Below are 18,854 nucleotides of genomic sequence, written 5' to 3' on the forward strand. Positions count from 1 at the left end.
CTCGCTTTTATTTTGAAAGGTTAGTCACTGCTGACCAGCTACCCCCGGCCTACAGGCAAGCTGGTTGCCAGGTTTCTGTTGTAGTGGTCATGTTATAAATTAGCTTCTTCTACAGAGAGGATCCTATCCCCTGAGTGTGCATACTCAGATGTCTGGTAGTCGAAGGTCTGCTGAAAGCTGGAGGGGAACTTTACCCATTAGGGAACTGGCACATGTGCTGCTACACGAGCTCAATGATCCTGCAAAAGAGTAGAGGAACTACTGTACTACTTACTACTGCATCTACAGCTGTAGAACAGGATGGTAACACTGGCATTTGTTCCGCAAGAGTCTCACTAAAGAAGCAGCATTATATTGTTTCATTATTGTCATGTAGCGTTTAGTGATATTATTTGCCTTTTCAAAAGGTATTATTTAAAAACTTAGGCAAGCCTTCACCCTGCAGGAGCTGTACATACGTAGATGAACACACATGGGTATGCACGGATGCCACAAACACAAATAAAATCTGAATCTGTTGGAAACAGTGTGGTTTAAATAATCCAGGCTTAATGTTGAGTGCTAAACAAAAACATCTTACCTGAAATGGTCAATCACCCCCATTCAGGTATTCCACATGAACTTATAGTATCAAAAGAGCAAATGAACGCCAGGCCTAACAACTTTGATTCTTTGGGGTAAACACGGTTATCTTCTATTTATTCTGTTTACTCTAATGTCATATAGTGGAGGTGAATGGATTATAAATTTCAATATCAGAGGCCAACCAATCTCGATACATAACACTGAAACCATCTGCATGACCTGATACTCTGAGGTTGAAAGATTCCCTGTGGTTTTTTTGTTTGTTTGTTTGTTTTTTGGGGAGTCTTGGTGGACTGGCCCTTTAATTTCATTCAGATGGCTCACATTTTCTCTTTTGTTCCTGGGTGGAGTGCTTTCGTGTAACTAGCTGTATTGTAACACGAATGACCTCTGCGATAATACGCACCAGCTGTTTGAAGGGAGATAATAACATTTACCAACAGCGTTCCTCCTTCCTCACTGGTAGCAGCCCCTTCCTTCCTCCTGAACAAACTCCAATTGGTTGATGTGTTGTTTATTTGAGAGCTGACACAGAATGCTGATTTATCTGTGCTCTGCTCGGGCGTAAAACTTTACAAGCTCCAAGTTTACCAGAACTCCATGTAGGATTAAGAAAATTAGGCATCACAAGCAGAAAATTGCATATGCAAATAAGGAGCAGCACAGTTAAAAAACAATGGTGCATTTCATGATTTCAGGTCAATAAATGTACTCGTTGCACACTTCTATGCTAATATCCAAAGGCATCGTTTTTGAAAACTTGTGCAAAGGGTAATGTGTATTTCACATTTTCAACAGAAGCAATAATATACTAAAAACTATATACTAGTGCATACAGTACTGTGAAAAAATAGTATGTGCACCAACCATTTTTAAGGAAGGAACACATTGAGAAAAAGCAAAGGTATGCCAAATTAAAACTGAACTGAAAGTCCGTGGGAACAGGTTTTATGGAGGGATGAAACCAGATTTGAAATCTCTGATTAAAGAGAGACACATAACAGAAAGCCATCTGTAAAACACGGCAGAGGCTCTGTAATGGTTTGTAGCTGTGTTTTAGCCAGTGGTGTTAGGTATCTTGTCAAAACCAAAGGAAATGCAAACACACCAAAGGACCATTAGAGTTTGAGTCGCCATTTAAAAGCATATAATTAGCAATTAATTCATTTTTCAGCATGTCAACAATCCCAAACACACTAAACACACCTCAGCTATACTGAAGTAGTTTGAGAGAAAAAGGTAGGCAACATGCAAAGAACTGTTTTGAATATGCTTCAAGAAGTCTGGAGAACTATTCCTGAAGACGTAAATTACAACGACGGTTGAGGGTTAGGCGTTCATTTTTGATGGTTAGGGTTAGGGTAGGCTAGGGAAAGCGTTATATCAATTCAATGTCTTAACTAAGAGATAAAAAAGTGTGTGTGTGTGTGTGTCAGCACTAATTTGTTAGTTAAAACCTGGAGAACGAACCAAAATACTGTAATACTAGCTTGACAACCTACCAGATAACATGCCTCTTATAGTGACTACACTGACTACAAAGACCACTTCTTGTCAATGACAACCAAGTAAACATGGCTGACTGTTGTACCATTAAAGTATTACACTAATCTGTTGTTTTTATTTTTTCACTGATGAAAAAAAAAAGAAGCGGTAAATCATCTCAATTAAGAAACTCAAACTGAAGAATATCTGGCATTTTTCCACATAAAATTACTAAAACGATTCTTATTACTGCATCTGTCAAAAAAGTGAAAAATATAACAGGTTAACACTATGATTTAATCTTGGGCTTAGGTATTGCGTATCTGCATGTCTGTCTCTGTCATGAGGGGAGTGGAGCTATGGAAGGCCTGCCCTCGTCTGCCATCCATAACAAAATAAACTGCACGGCTTGAGCAACAAAACATGATTGTGAGCTATCAGCTCACTATGTTCCTATTAGCAGACACTTTGTTTATTATTCCTAACAGTTAGCAAAATGAAACGCTTTTTTGTTGCAGCTGATGCTGGCTCTCTGATTACTGATGGATAAATCACAAAATTTAGGTTAACAAAATGACATCTTGAACCAATTAATCCTTTACCCTTCAGCACAGCTTTCTGATAAATTAAAATTGTAAATGACATGTCAGAAAAGCTGATTATGTGGCCCAGTGTGTGGCTTTGTTTGTTTGAACAACCGTATTAATAATTGCATCCAGCATATGGATGCAATTATCGTTACGATTTTTGACTCCTGTGGCATTTGTTTTGCTTTTTTTTTCGTGCACAGATTCATCAGAAAATTCTCTGACACGTTAAAATTTCTCAGGCTCACCTTTTTGTAGATGAATGATGTCAGGGAAGTTGGCGAGCAGGCCTTGATAGAGCGACAACTTATCCAGCATGTGGAAGAGGTCATACTTAGGTTGCTCTGCAAACAGCTCTCCAATGTTCTCATAGGTGCGGCCAGTATGGGAGATGGCATTGTTGAGTCCATCTGACCTATAAGGAGGGTCCAACGTGAATGCGTGGCTGATAGACTGGAAGGCATTTCCAAGACGCTGGAACTCTTTCCTGAATCCACCCAGGTGTTTGCGCACCAGCTCCGAGGCGACGTGTGTGAGCTGCATCACGCTGTCGTCCATCTTCCTGGCAAAGGCCTTGAAGTTGTCGACCCGTTCCTCGACGTCCTGAAGGTCCTGGTGCTCTTTGGGGATTTGAAGGGTTAGCATGAAATGCGCGCCCACCATCTCGTCCTTCTCCGCCCTTCTCTTGCCCAATTTCCACTGCTTGTCATCGGCACACATGAGAAAGTGCTCAAAGCCTTCATATTGGGAAAGGACTGGGTGACTGGTCATGTGGTTCATCCACAGTATCAGTCGCCTCTTGCGCTTCTCAATGAAGTCTTCCTCGAACCGCCCCGTGGCCTGCTTCTCGGGCAGGTGAGGCACAGAGATCACAGTGAACTTGTGAAGCAGGCGGTTGTACAGCCAGTCAAAGTGTTTGTAACGTCTGTAGACGGGACGCCCTGTGTGACTTGGTGTCACCCGGTATGAAATGTAGGTCTTGATGCCCTTGAACTTTGTCTGTTTGGTGGGATCCTCAATGGAGCAGGAGAAAGGCTTTGGATTCTCCTTCCACCGGGGCCCCAGGGGACCCATGTCAATGGAGTAAGTCTCAGCTATCTTTGCCATCATGGGGACATCACCCAACACAAATGCTTCTACCCCTGAGCGGACAAAGCTGGAAAATCTGTTCAAGTTCCTGCCCACCATACTGCCCTTCCTAGAACTGGTGATGCTATCTTGTCTGGATGCCGGCTTGGGTCGATAGTGCACATTGGGATTGTTGGTCATCGGGTTCTCAGGGGCATGTCCATTGGCTCCAGGATTCCTGGTGTGATCAGCATCATCCACAACAGTGGACCTGTCATCCCAGTCATCCCAGTCATCATAATCGTCATCATCATAATCATTCTGTGGATAATGGAGCGAGGTGTTTGGAGTGGAGAAGTCCTTTCCTAAAGAGCCCGCTGGGCTTATGGAGCAGTCGGTAACATTAGAGTTGGAGCGACTGCGTATAATTTCCACATAAGATGCAGGGAAGATACCCCTCTCTCCTCGGCTGTTCTCCCCCTGAAACCAGCCGTCCACTGAGTTCTCGTCAAAGATAATCAGGTCCTCATTCTCCTGGATGCTAATCTCCCCATTGTTTTCGCTTAAAAAAGTATAGAGGGCTTTGGCTTTCACTGACATCTTTGATTACTCCCGTGGCTGCGAAACCAGAGAAATCTACATGCACATAGTGCTTAGATTATATCGATGCTGCTGTCTCGGTGCATGCCACATTGGAAACATTTGACACTAGCTCACTGTAATATTTAAACTCATATCAAATGGCATCGCAGCTGTTCGATCGTGTGTGCCACAGCACAATATGACCTATGTAAATTTAATGATCTGACACTAAATAAACACAGAGCTTGTCAAAAGTTACATAAAACTATTACTTCTATCTGCCAAAAATAAAAAGTCTGAAACAGGCCTAGGGTAACAATTAGTATACTCAGCCCATTGAGGCTGTTGATCTATTATTGCATTATACTAGCAGGTCTAACAAGAACTTTAACCTACAAAAGATCTGTAACACAATAGGCCTCTCAATACAGAAGGACCCCGTGCCTCCTTTCTCATCACAAACACAACAGGTTCAAAACCAAAGTGTTTTCACCGAAGAGCTCCTCCAAAAGCGCCGACGGTCGTTTTAAAATCCTCTCAAAGTGGGCTTCAGCCTCGCTGTTAACTTATTGTACAATTGTGTCTCATTACCGAGCTTTAAAACCATCCGTGATGGGACTACTTCCAGGACAAAGTGGCCCGGTGTGAAGGAAAAACAGATGGATGAGTAATGGTATCCCTGTACATTTTTAAACGCCGCATTCCCTCACACTGAAACTTGCTGCGTGTTCCTTGTAAACAGGTTCCTGCGCATCTTCAGTCGATCCTTTTTGGTTTCAGCAAAAGCAACAAAGCAGAAAACAGCCAAAAACAATCCGCGCCCACGAAGTATTAGCACACGCCACGAGCCGCTGCTATTTCTTGGAGTTTATTCCTTTGCGAGCGGCAACAAAGTAACTCTTTCCATGACGTGCGGTCAGACAATTGAAGGCAACTTCGCCTTTTTTTTCATCAGCTCCTTTATATTGTTTGGAAGAGGCGGAGCAGGCTCGATGCCGCCCCCTCCAGGAGGGAAGGAGCATTACATACACAGAAGATTACAACATCCAAGCACAATTTATGTCGTGGTTTACCAGGCATATTATAGTTTTGTATTTTCGAGTTAGTTTATTTGTTTTGGGGGGTTTTGTTTTGTTTATTCTTGTATATTTTTTCTTGAATAATGAAAATAAATACCAGGTTTCTGAAAATAATGACAAAACTATGAACTCAGAAAGCCAACTTAAATTTTAAAAAGTATAAAAAAGAATAATAAATTATACTTTACGCTATAGTTAAGCTTAATGTTGGCCATAATTACGATTTAGTGTATTATTAGTACTACTATTATTACTACTATTAAATATAGTCTTTATAATTTAGGAAACTTACTTCCTATTGGCTACCACAATAACGCTGATATGATATATATTTCAAAGCTTCAACAAATTCTTAGACATAAGGTGTTAGACTATCCAACCGAGCAACAATGTAGCCGTAATAGTCTCATTTAAGTGCTGCGTTTAAACTGAATTTATATACAGTACATGTTTATGTGGCTTCCTTTATACTTTTTAACTTCCCTACATTTAAACGTTGTTGTTTTTACCCTACTTTATTTATTTAACACGCTTAGCACCGTCAGATTTGCTAGGATAACTTTGAGAGTGTTTTGTTTTTTGTAATAGTTCCACATAAGTGTACGATATCATTTCTATCGTGTGAAAAAACAAACTCCGGGTTAGGTTGAGCTTTTTTGTCGGCCAACTGAAAAACGCCACCCGGCAAAAATGATGACAGCGTGACGTTTCGGCAGCATCCTCCCTGAATGTCCAAGGTATCTGTTTACGCTAGCTTTGTGAAAACTAACATCTCATAAAGTTTACTGCGTTTGAGTCCAGTATTTGTTTATAGTTTGTACGAAAGCACGTTTTTGTTGCAAAACGCGCTAGGGTCAAAGTTCCTAACTGCTTGCATAGTTAGCAACCACAGCGTGCTAGCAGGTTTAGCGCGATGCAATGCTAGCAGCTAAGCTATGTGACTGGCCAGTTGTAGTAGTCCGTAATAGGAGGCTTTTCTGGCCTTTTTCCGCGAAGTACAATCTGGACAGATGCCCCACTAGACTAGGGCGTTTGGTGCTTGATTATATTGGTATTGCCTGTGCAATATTAAGCTTAAAATAAAATAAAAAATCCCGTCAATCAGCACATGTTTGTCCTAGTTAAGTGTGTAAATGATGTACAAGCAAAGTCACTTGTACCCGCACTTTCTATAGACGATATTTGATTTAGAGTACATAAAAGGATGATCCTAAGCTCTCGGTGATCGTGGGGGGCAAATTGGACTGGATGTTAACATTGCTACTAAAGCTGGTTTATAAAGGTCAAATAATCAGCCATGACATACTTAATATGTAGAAATTAGCTGATGAATTATTAAGGATGTACAGATTATGAAGAAGTATTCATAAGTAGTCACGTCATTATTAAGATCATGAATATGTAAAACGATTACTCATGGGCTTTGGAAAAATAAGAGTTTAATTTAGAAACGAAATCCTCAAACTTTAATTATAAATACGTTAAAGATATAGTGTTATGTGTGAAGTCAACTAAATCTGCCACTGTGTGGTGGGGAGTTGGACTGAGATCTGTGGTCTGGTGATATTTTTAAAAAGCAGCTACAAATTCGTCTTTACAAACTTGCTTATGGGTAACTTTTTGTTGTTATATTTTTGGCATTTTGTTATGAAGCACTTTTTGATATTTGCCTTGAAAGGTGCTGTAGAAAAATGTTTTAATTTACTTTAACTTTACTTTTATGCTGAGGCCAAATAATGTGCCAAAGGGCAAAACAATCGTGACCATAAATCGAAAGTGGGACACTAGTCATATTATTTCATATAGTTTAAATAAGTTGCTACAATCCAACATTGTAATTTAAATGAACATTCAGAGATAGGTAGATGTGTCCCTTTTTCAAGGGAAATCGAGACATCGAAACTCTTTCCACTCTTTATCACACTATCTTTGAACACATGCTGATAGGCCTGAATCATTCAATATGGCTTAAATTTAAATGCGCAACCAAACTGTCAGAAGATATCTGCAGTAAATTAAAAGCACATAAACACTGGTGCATCTCAACAAACACTGAGCATTAGAATATAATGACTACGTTGAAGTACATATTGTTAATCTTTCAAGCTAACCTGTACAAGAGCTCTAGCACACAGAAACAGATAAGGCACTGGGTTGCCTGTAGTCTTAATTCTCAGACCTATTAACCACTCTTCCTTGTAATATAAAATAAGTACTGGGGTGTTGATTTTCAGTGCCCTCATGGATGACCTGACCCAAGCCCTCTCGGCCAGCTTTGCTGTGTCCAAGGAGCCCAACAGTACAGCCTGCCCCCACCCTCGGCTGGCCCAGTACAAAAGCAAGTACAGTGTGCTGGAGCAGAGTGAGCGACGGCAGCGTTTTCTTGATTGGCAAAAAAGGTAATCATCCAGCTCATTATTTAACATCTACATAGTCTTACCTGACAGTTTATTAGGTACATATTTCCTGGACCCTCTTTGATATTCCGAACTGCTTTAATTCCTCATGGCACAGATTCAACACGGTACTGCAAACAGTCCTCAGAGATGCTCTACACTAACATGATTGTGTCACACAGTTGCTCCAGATGTGTCGGCTTTGTCCAGGAGACAAATCCTCTTCACCACTGTGAAGGTCATTTGAGTACAGTGAACTCGTCATGCTCAAGAAACCAGTTTGAGATGATTCTTTATGACATGATGTGTTACCTTGCACTGTGTCATCAGAAAATGAGTAAACTGTGGCCATAAAGGGATGAACATATTCATCAAGAACACTCGGGCAAGCTGTGGCGTTTTACATGCATCAGTTGGCACTAAGGGGGAAGGAGCGTGTCAACAAATATCCCCCATACCATCACAGCCCCAACTCAACTCAGATGTATTTATAAGGCTTGTTTTGGTAAATGTGAAGCGTGGGACACTTCGAAGCATCTGATCAGCTCACCAGAGGGACCTGGGAGCTGAATAGGGTTGTAAGAGGTCAGAGATGTAGGAAAGAGCCAAACCATGAACGGCTTTTCTTCTTCTTAAGCTAAACAGGTGTAAAACACTATATGTTTACACTGCACCATGCGAAAGCATCTCAGTGACTCTTTTTCCATTTCTTATTTTAGTAAAAGGTTAAACTATGTCAACCATGCACGGCGTCTGGCTGATGGGGATTGGACGGGGGCAGACAGTGATGGGGAGGAAGATATGGAGAAACAGGAGGATGGAGAACGAGCACAAGATGGCAACACAGAAGAGGAGGAGATGGAGATCGAGAGGAGGAAGCTGCCAAAACATTATGCAAACCAGGTCAGTGTTTGATGCATGGACATTGCTGTGTGAAGTTTTGTTGTATTCCTGTCTTTTCCAGCAGAGGGCGCTTGAGTCCTAAAGTTACAACTCCGGTCTGGAGAATAGAGCAGCCAGATCCCAACAAACAAAGCATGGAACAAAGAGTTTGTTTGTGTGGGAAAGTTTTTATTTCCGAGTCTGAAAGAAAAGTGTCTTTTTTGGTGTACTAACTTCTGAATACTAAAGCTAGCTAAAATGTGGCATGACAGTCTATTATAAAGTGGGGCTCCTGGTCACCAAACATGAAACTCTGTAATAACTCACACTGTTGTGTTCATTGTCATTGTCATTCTTGTAGGCTTAAATAAAGTTTTGATGAAGGTGACATGTCCCCTTTCCTCCTCAGCTCATGCTATCAGAGTGGCTAGTGGATATACCATCAGAGCTGGACACTGATTGGCTGATGGTGGTCTCCCCTGTGGGCAAAAGATCTCTGATTGTTGCATCTAAGGTAGGAGCCGTTCCTCTTTTCTTTGCCTCCATGTTGATGCCTGTTTCTGAATTTCAGAATCTAGCGAGTAACTTTAAAGTCATCTTTTTAAACATTCCTTTTTTGTAGTCACTATTCACAGCGATGACTGAAACAGAAGGCTTACTGATTTCTGAATGTTTGAATCATCAGATTGTCATCTTCCAGTCCTGATCAAAAGTTGTATCAGTCTTTGAAAAGCAGCAGTCAGTATTTCCTGCAGTTTGAGTGCAGTGCTAAAGTGAGTGTGTTTGGAGAGGATTGTTGTACTTTGCATCTGTTGCTTTTTATTTCAACGCTGCCTTTGTGGTATTGCAGAGGACGATGTGGATTGTGTCTGTGTTTGAAATGAGCCACCTTGTCAGAGCTACACTGCCCAATATCTTAATAATGTGGGCAAACAGTTTGAGAGAATTTTCCTCGAGCTGCGATAAAGAGTCACAGTCAATAGATTAGAATCAGTAGATTAAATTAGAAAGATGACTGTGTGCTCCAGAAATGATTAAAAAAAGCAACACGGAGGTTTTTAATATGTGTCATCCTTATACCACTTTTCTCCATTTAGAAAGTGAAAAAATAAAGCGAAGAATTTGGTTTAAAAGCTAAAAAAAATACCTACAAAATAATCAGAAGGGATCTTCTTGAGCGTTTTTTGGTGGTTTTCCTCTTTAAACTTGTGGCAGCGTGCTGATTTTGAGCTCAAGTAGGTCATCGGCACAGGTCATCCATCTATCATCACCCAATTTGCAAGTTGAGCTGACTGTGTTGTGTTTGCATTGTCATTCATTTAACTTGCCAACTAGGGATGGGAATCGAGAACCAATTCTTGTAGAACCCTTTCCCAGTAGTCCAATTCCTTGGAATTGTTTGTCTGCATATCGATCCTGCTTATCAGTTCTTGCACTCACAGCTGATTTCAGTTCATGTGTCAGAGGAGGGAAATAGCAACGCAGTCCATGGCATGGATATAGACATATTATTTTTATTGCCCAAAAGGACAAGATAAAGGTAAAGTGCAAACTGCACCAAGGATAGAAACAACTGCATTATGCTGCTTACACAACTTCGGTTCTTTGCAAGCATCTTCACAGACAGTATGCTAACGCTAAGCTAGCCAAGAACCCAGAGTGAAAGCTGAGCAAATGCCGACCCCAGCAGCCAGACCCTGAACTTCAACAGGTAACGAGCAGATGAGCAGTCAGGCTGCAGCCTCTCTTGCTACCTGTTCCAGTTTCTAAAGCAGAGTCACTGTAGTGATGACTTTTTTCTTCATCTTCGCTCTGTGTGGTCAGCTTTGTATTGTACTAAGAGAAAGATCTTAGAGATGTGTCCTCATTAGGGATTTGTGTTGGTGTGTGTGGTTGTAGCCTCAGGTTCATATTGTTAAATAGTGATCATGAAACGGTGTTTCAGCTATTTTACAGAGTAGCGTGAAAGTAATGCAACCTGCAGTATAATAAATTTGTTTTTCCTGGGAGTAGTTAAATAATGTACTGCATTTTAAGAAAGGCGTTCTGTGTTATATGTTTAATGATGACTTTTTTGAGTAATGACTCCAACACTGATCACACCAAAGAGGGGAAATATCTTTAACAAACATGCACAAACATTTGACCCACAGCATGCAATTAATTTGCATGAATGTAATTTCTTTATGCTGCTTACCGATGGTGGGAACTGCCAAAACTGAGCCAATGAGAAGCGATAAGAGAATTGGAATCACTGAGTTCTTATCAAGTCCAATCCTTATTGCCAACAATAAAAAAGCAGGGCGAGTTTTAAAGCAGGAGCTTCAGAGGTGCAGAGGAGATAAAATACCTGATATTCATTATTAATATCCAAAGTTTTTCTTTCTGTCCCTTCTTTCTTCCCTTGTGTTCTTCTGCTGCTGTGCATATAATCCTGGCTGTACCAAGGCTGTAAAAAAATTGGAGAAGGAGAGCAGAAGTCATAAACAATATTAGTGTGGTATATATTGGGATCCCCAATATACATTAAAACTATTGCTCAATAAGTTTAGAAAACTTGGTAAGTGAACTTTAAAATGTGCCTTTTTAACCCTAAAAAGGAGCAGTGAGAAAAGCAGGTTGCAGGTTCACCTGTGGATGCCTTTTTACACCTCTTTAGATAAGTCTTGTTGACGACCAGCATGATTTAGTCAGAGCTCAAATAAATAGTGAGTTTGAGCTTTAAAGAGGGAGCAGGATTGCACTGCTGTACCAACTAAGCATTTTAAAACAAAAGAAAAAAATCAGGAGTGTGATTACAGCACACTAAGTGTTTCATCTTTATTATTTTGTTTTGCAAAGACCATCTGAAATAAGATGCAGTTCATTAACCAGCAGTGAGGAAAAGTATGTCGAATAGAAGGTGTTCTGAGAATGAACCGTGCTGTGACAGAACTCCAAATTGACGAGTAAAATTGGAGTCGAGTTGCGTGGAGGCAGGGGGAGCGGTGATCCCCAGGACGACTTCTGTTGATTCATGAGAAACGAGAAAGTCAAAAACCCAACCGCAGACAAACCCTTTAAGATCTTATATCCTCTGTAGAAATTTCAATATCGTCACCAAGACATCAATTTAGGGAAGTGAAAGCAGCTATCGTAGCCTCTTGTGAAAAAGTGCACTTGAGGGTTTTTTTTTCCTCAGCTATTTATGTGATTTAGCCTTAAATATGCAATTTACCTGATGATGTTGATGTTCATGAGTAATGGCAAGGCTGTCAAATGCTTGGATGAGATTCATGTTATCCAAGCATTCAAGGAAACTGGACTGCACCCATTTTCCCTCTTACTGCCCCCAGAAGCTGGTGTTGTACTAGTGTTACTGAAACCACACACCCTCTGATGCAACCATGGAGAAAATCATAATGACTGTGCATCTACAGTCATCTGGTTCCTTGTTCATTATATCACGGCTCGAGCTCGCTGTCAATGAATTCCCTGAATCAGCACCAAAAACAAACAAAAAAAGGTTACCAGGTTAAGATGAAGATGTTTTCCATGTCCCGAGGAAGGGTGAATGAGACTAAGTATTCATGCTTGATTAAGACTGTGGTCCTCATACTGTTGGTGAAACTGTGCTGTGAAAACTGAGCTCCTTCTCTATATGATTACCTCTCTGTGTGTTATATGACTGATTACAACTACATTACAATTAAAAACTGACAACATGAGTCATAAAAGTTCTTGCTCCACTTATGTGAAGAGCTTTGCCTCATTTATTGCACAGAGGCGAGCAGTTAATTTGATCATAGGCATTTTGCAAGGAAATGCAATATTGTGACACATTTAGTGATGATACACTCGCTGCTTTTTTACGTCACCTTGCTACTGCCGTCAGACCTGCCTTTACGCTGTAGTTATAAAGGGTCAACTGTGGTGTCTCAAACAATGCTCAGATGCCACAAATATCCCCCACACTATTACACCACCATCAGCAGCCTGAGCCCTTGATACAAAGCAGGATGAATCTGTGCTTTCGTGTTTACACCATCGACTGAATGTGACAGCACAAATTGAGATTCATCACACTTCTTCTGCTGCTGTAGCCCTTCTGCTTCAAGGCTCAACATCATGCTGACCGGAAGAGATGCTCTTCTGCATATTTTGGTTGTAGCGAGTCATAATTTGAGCTATTGTTCCCTTCCAATCAGATTGAAGCAGTGTAGCTGTGCTCAGTGTAAACCTAATAAAGTGGCCAGTGAATGTAAATTATTATCTCCTATGATTAGATTTCAATGAGCTGACCTTACATGCGGAGCTCTAAATGCACTGCACTTGTCTGATAGCTGCCTTTGATGTATGGAGAGAATAAGGACAACCATGAGGGGAAAATACACTCTAGTTATTTTTCTCCCTTTTAACAGTTGAACATAAACATTGTTAAAGCCGTTTCTAACTCCTGCTCTTTAATGCTCACATTGACAGAATTGTGGAGACATGTAAATGAAATGATAACAGTGGTTTCTTCCCTCCTGTATTGTTTCTGGTTTTCTTCTAAAGGGTTCCACTGCAGCGTACACCAAAAGTGGCTATTGTGTGAACCGTTTCCCCTCCCTGCTGCCTGGTGGGAACAGACACAACTCTGCTATGGGAAAAGGTAGGTGGGTCCGACTGTGTATTTGGATCTCTATAATGGGCCACTTAGGCATTTTAACAACACGAGGAAGTGATCCGCAAACAGCGGGTTCTCCCATTCACCTGTGAGTTTATTTCATTTCAGCCTCATCGAAACAGCTTCCAGGCTTTTTTTGTATGTGACAATCACAAAGCTTTTTCACATCCTTTTCAACTCCACCTATATTAGTGGGACAATCGGTACAGCTCACTACATGGAATTAGGCAAGTAGTTGACAGGCTGGAGTTTTGTGTATGAAGTACAAGTGCAGATGATTTCCATTAGATTAGACGATGTTATCATTTAAGAAAAAAAAACTATGGAAAGTGAGTTTCAGATATTTCCGTTAGTTTAGGCAACACTGCATTTCTTGTGAAGAGATTTTTACTCAGATTAAAACTACCAAAGCGGAAATTACTGAGAAAACCTGATTTCAAGGGGGGCATTTACAGTAAAGAGACAAGTTTAAAAACCTGACCAAGCTGTAACAAAGAGCCCGAGCAAACAGTTCAAAGGAGAAAACCACTGCTGACCAAATATCTTTGTGATTCCCCCAAGACTTTTGGGAAAACATTCAGTGGGCTGACAGAATGAAAGGTTTGAGTCCTGTTACATCTGGTGTAAAACTAACACTGGATTTCATAAAGAGAACATCAGACCAACACTCAAACATGGTGGTGGTAGTGTACTGGGGCTGCTTTGCTGCTTCAGGACTTGAACAACTTGCTGTAATTAGTGGAGTCTAAAAAATCGTTGGATTATGCAGCTGTACAATGATCCATACACCAGCAAGTCCACCTCTGACTGGCTGAATAACAAACTAAATGAAAGTTTTGGAGTGGCCTAGTCAAAGTCTGGACTTTACAGACCATTCATGCTTAAAAAACCCCAATGTGACTGAATGAAAACAATTTTGAAGAGTGAGACAAAATTATTATTATGAGTTATTGCAAACAGTTGGCTGCAGTTGTTGCACAAGCTGTTAGGATTAGGGGGTAATTACTGGGTCACAGATGGTCAGGTAGGTTGGATAACTTAAATCCCTTAATAAATGAAATAGTTATTTAAAATCTGCATTTTGTATTTATTCAGGTTATCTTTATCTGATATTATATTTTGTTTGATGATCTGAAGCATGTAAGTCTGTCAAATACGCAAAATAATCAACAAGAAATCAAGAAAAGAGTAACTACTTTTTCACAGCAGTGAATATCTGGTCCTTTGTAATATGAAGTTATACCTTCTTATTTGATTTTATTCATTGAGAATGAAGTTGTAATAAGAGTTTAAATCTTCTGTTTTTTTAATGTGTTCCATGCAGACTACACAATCTTGGACTGCATTTACAGCGAGGTGGACAGAACTTACTACATTCTGGACGTCATGTGCTGGAGAGGCCACCCGGTCTATGACTGCCCAGTAAGATTGTCTTCTAATCTTGCAGCAATCCAGGAATGCTTGTCTAATTGCATAAGTAGCAGAGTCTGGGACACAGATGTGCCTTATGTTGGGGGGGTTGTGTTGCCATGTTGTCCAGTTCATTGGCTCAGAAGGTGAAAAGCAGTTTTTTGTTTTCACTGCTTGATTTCTCGTCAACAGACCGAGTTCCGTTTCTTTTGGCTCCAGTCCAAAGTCCAGGAGACCGACAACCTATCGGAGATCACCAAACGCAACCCTGTGAGTACCAGCAACACAAATCAAAGCCTTTTTCCTTGTGCCTCCAAGTTTATTGTTTGTTAATTGGGACACTGCAACGTGTTTACACAGTCACACATTGTCTGCATTGTGTTTGTTGTGCCTTGCTGATTATTTCCACACATGGTTTTAATAAAATCTCAAACTTAAATGCGGAACTCCTCAGGCCAAGGAGAAAAAAGAAAATCAGTCCCCCAATTTTTTGTATTAAATGTGCCCTAAAGAGACACATCTTTAAGGTTGTGGATGTTTGTGGAGGCCTGAGAGAGCTTGAGTTCAAGGTCCATCTATTCATTCTTAAGTGTTTGTGTGAAACTGCCAAATCTGCTAAATCAGGTTCAGTACTTACTGAGTAGATTCGTCACTGGAAGGCAAATTCTCACATGTGACAGGAGGGCAAATTGTGTTTTGAGCTAGCAGTGTGGTTCTCTGATTTTTGTTTGGTCCCACAGTTCCGGTTTGTGGGGCTCCAGAGCACAGACTGCACAGCAGAATCAATAAAGGCAGCCCTGGCAGCAGAGTACAGCTTCAGTGTAAGAGCAGACTGTGAATTATTTATCTCCAGTTATTCTTTAAATGTGTTTCATGTTTGCCTTAATTCTGGTTTTCCGGTTGCAGGTGGATGGTCTCCTCTTCTACCATCGGCAGACCCACTACACCCCTGGCAGCACCCCTCTGGTCGGCTGGCTTCGCCCTTACATGGTCACTGACATCCTGGGTATAGAAGTTCCTGCAGGACCTCTCACCAAGAAGCCGGAATATGCCAGCCATCAGCTACAGCAGATCCTGGAACATAAGAAAACATCAAGTGAAGTCCGCCCGGCCAACAGAAGCGGAGGTTATGAGTTAGAGTACCTGTCCACTCCAAACCAGGGCAGTGAGGACACTCTGGACTCTTTGAAACAGACCCCAATACGAGAAGCATATATGGAGATCTGAGTGGGAGGCTTAACGAGATGCAAATTCTAAATGGTGGTGAAAGCCCATATATGGTTCTTTAGAATGTCTTCTGAATGGTTCTGCAGATCTGACCAATTACAAAGCATGGCTAATTTTAAACCGGCACTGCTCGGGACGTCCTCAGAGTGCAGATTACTGGACCTGTGCTGTAAAAAATACATTCTGACACTTACAGGCTGTACCAGCTTGAAAAGACTTTCCTCACACAGTATTTCACCACATGCATATTCCTAACATCATTCGTCTGCAGCTGCAGTTAGAATAGAATGAGAAACATGTTGGCATAAATGGCCAGAGTGCAGCACAGTGAAGGTTGTGATCTACCCTTTTTTTCACTTGAGCAGGGTCTTGCAAAAGAAGCATCTCATCCTTACTGTTGTCAGTTTATTGCAGAATTTTTTTGGAGCAGTTCGCTCATTAGCTGAGCAAACGCTACAGAGTCTGCAAAATGAACACTCAGCAATTTGGAAGGCGCGGTAATGCTGACTGGTCACATCCTGTTAGTTAGTGCTTATCAGCAACAGGGACATGGGTTTTTACAATGTAATGTTGAATTTGAAATTGCTTAGGAAATGTTTTAAACTGTGTGTATTCTAAATAAATGTTTTTTATCGGCCTTTGCTTTGCTATTCACTTTGTTACCACAGACTGCTGGATTTTTGCAGTTTTGTTAAAAGACTAAATCAGTTTGATTTGAGACATTTTGTCAAAATATTAGTGCAAGTTAAACATGACATATTTCATTGTAATATAAGTCCTTTACTGAAAAGCTGGCATCATTGATAACCTTAAAAAATATACATGCATGTTAATGTGGATACATAAAATGTGTTGTGTTTAAAAGCCCTAGGCAGACAGTTCAGACTTGATTGCTCTGTCAGTATAGGTGTTGAGTAGGTGATGTTTCAGTGTATGACTCGTAATAATGAGAGAGCACTCATTAGCAGAATTCATGAGCATCTCCTGTGAGCTGAGCCACATTTGGCTTACTGAGCCATTTGCGTAACCGTGAAGAGGAGGGTGGAAACTGTCAACAGGAAAAGACGTGAAAGTGTCTGTTGGGGTTATGTTTCAGCAACCTGTGCCAGCACATCCTCTGAGCAGGCACGCCACAGACGATTGCCTGAGGTTACCACATCTAGGCTGTCTGATGTTGATAGTGTCTTTCCAAGAAAGAATACCTTTCACCCTTTGCTCCCATAATATTTTTTTAAGTACCTCGATTCTGTTTTCAATTATTCGTCTATAATTTCTCTGTAAATTAAATTTAAGGTTGCTTAATTAGTAGTCATCCACAGTCATGATTCAGTGAGGGTGGAGCTTGTATACTTTAGTAATGCCCTGACCTTTTCTCTGTTTCCACCAGCAAAAAAAAAGACTTAGCCCATGAAATACTGCTACACTTCCTTGATGGGCAGATCATTTTTCATAGTCTGTAACCATCTCCAAGTTGTGGTTTCTAAACACACAGCCGTTCTGCTGACTGTTACTATAGGCCTACATTAATGTTCATATTTTTGGTAAAATGTTTAAACGAAAAATGTAAACTCTATTATTATTTAATCTTTTTTTGGCTGCTTCTTTTAGGGGGAGATCTGCTGTGGCAACCTCTATCTCCAGCCTCCTTTTCTGACATACCGACCCTTCGCATGTCCTGCTTTACTACCTACATGAATCGTCTCTGTGGTCAACTCTTCAACTCAGCTCGGCCTTCTGTTTTTTCTTTTTTTTTTGTCAGTTTGTGTCCAAACCACACATCATAACAAGTTTCGTTACCCCTTTGTAAACCTTTCCTTTCACTGTATCCTCCTGTCAAAAATCACCCCTGACACTCGTCTACACCCACCACATCCTGCCTGCACTCTTTTCCTCATGTCTTCACTTCACCACTTCATCCTCTTTGTAGCTGCCCTCATGTTTTCATTCACTAATCCTCTACACTTCATGATATACTAACTGTCCTCCATCCGTCTTTCTCAGACTCTCATTTTCTACACTTATCGGTTCCTCAAAGTACTCCATCTTCCCAACACAGTAACTTCACTTGTTAGCAAATTTCAGTTTCTGTCCTTAAACTACTCTAGCCTTCTTGCCCGTCCTTTTCAACTCGATCTCTCGACCCGGCCTTTAGTGTCCAGTCTCATGTTCAGTGCTGTGAAAAATCAATTTGCCTCACTTCCCGCTTTCTTTTTTCCATATTTGTCGCACTTACATGCTTCGGATCAAAGAACATCAAATAAATGTTAATATTAGACAAAGATAACCTGGCAAGTCATCCAGGTCCTGAAGCAGCAAAGCAGACCCAAATCATCACACTACCACTACTATGCTTGACTCTTGGTTTGATGTTCTTTTTATCAAATGCTATTAATTATATGTCAATTGTAAACAGGACTCAAGCCTCCAAAAATGTCTTCATTTTTGATTTTGGCCAAGTATTTTCATTGGATGCCCTTCCTGATGCAACACTGAGACATGAAAAATGGTCCTGTGCCATATGTTTCTACCCAGAGCTCTTCCTTTTCAAGGTCCTGTGTTACTATAGATGTTCTAAAAGTTCTACCATCCTGTGTTACCCAGCCTGAAAAACATAACCTGAAAAAGATGTCCTGCAGCTCTGTATTGGCATAGTGATGTGGGTTGACCCAAATAATGGGAGAGATGATGCATGATAAGTGAGCGTTAAACTGGAGGGGGACAGGATACTGGGGCATAAAACTTTGGTAACAAAAATAGACTTTGAAACAGGGCATGCTAATCTTTTTTTTTTTTTTAAACAGCATGTTATAGTTTTGTTTTTTTGAATTATCTTATAAAAATGGCACTTTTAGATCCACCCTCTGATGCCTCCATAGACCAGCATAACTGTCATGTATTTGTATCA

At 40.7% G+C, this 18,854-nt stretch overlaps 2 protein-coding genes across 2 annotated transcripts in view; one reads left to right on the forward strand and one right to left on the reverse strand.

Moving 5' to 3' along the window:
* snx33 (sorting nexin 33) overlaps nt 1–5,251 on the reverse strand; it is a 28,275-nt gene extending 23,024 nt beyond the window's left edge. The window contains exon 1 of the mRNA XM_006782441.3: nt 2,906–5,251. Within this exon, the coding sequence (XP_006782504.1) occupies nt 2,906–4,325 (1,420 nt within the window). The 5' untranslated portion in view covers nt 4,326–5,251. The remainder of the gene's footprint in view (nt 1–2,905) is intronic.
* A 727-nt stretch (nt 5,252–5,978) lies between these two features.
* On the forward strand, nt 5,979–16,581 carry snupn (snurportin 1). Its single transcript, XM_006782440.3, has 9 exons — nt 5,979–6,123; nt 7,621–7,785; nt 8,502–8,685; nt 9,074–9,178; nt 13,201–13,297; nt 14,637–14,734; nt 14,915–14,992; nt 15,463–15,543; nt 15,629–16,581. The coding sequence occupies exons 2-9, from the start codon at nt 7,628–7,630 to the stop codon at nt 15,947–15,949; spliced, it is 1,122 nt and encodes a 373-aa protein (XP_006782503.1). The 5' UTR covers nt 5,979–6,123; nt 7,621–7,627; the 3' UTR covers nt 15,950–16,581.
* Nucleotides 16,582–18,854: the final 2,273 nt, after the last annotated feature.

This window comes from Neolamprologus brichardi, chromosome 7 (genome assembly GCF_056152115.1).
Source record: "Neolamprologus brichardi isolate AB-2024 chromosome 7, ASM5615211v1, whole genome shotgun sequence".
Taxonomy (NCBI): Eukaryota; Metazoa; Chordata; class Actinopteri; order Cichliformes; family Cichlidae; genus Neolamprologus; species Neolamprologus brichardi.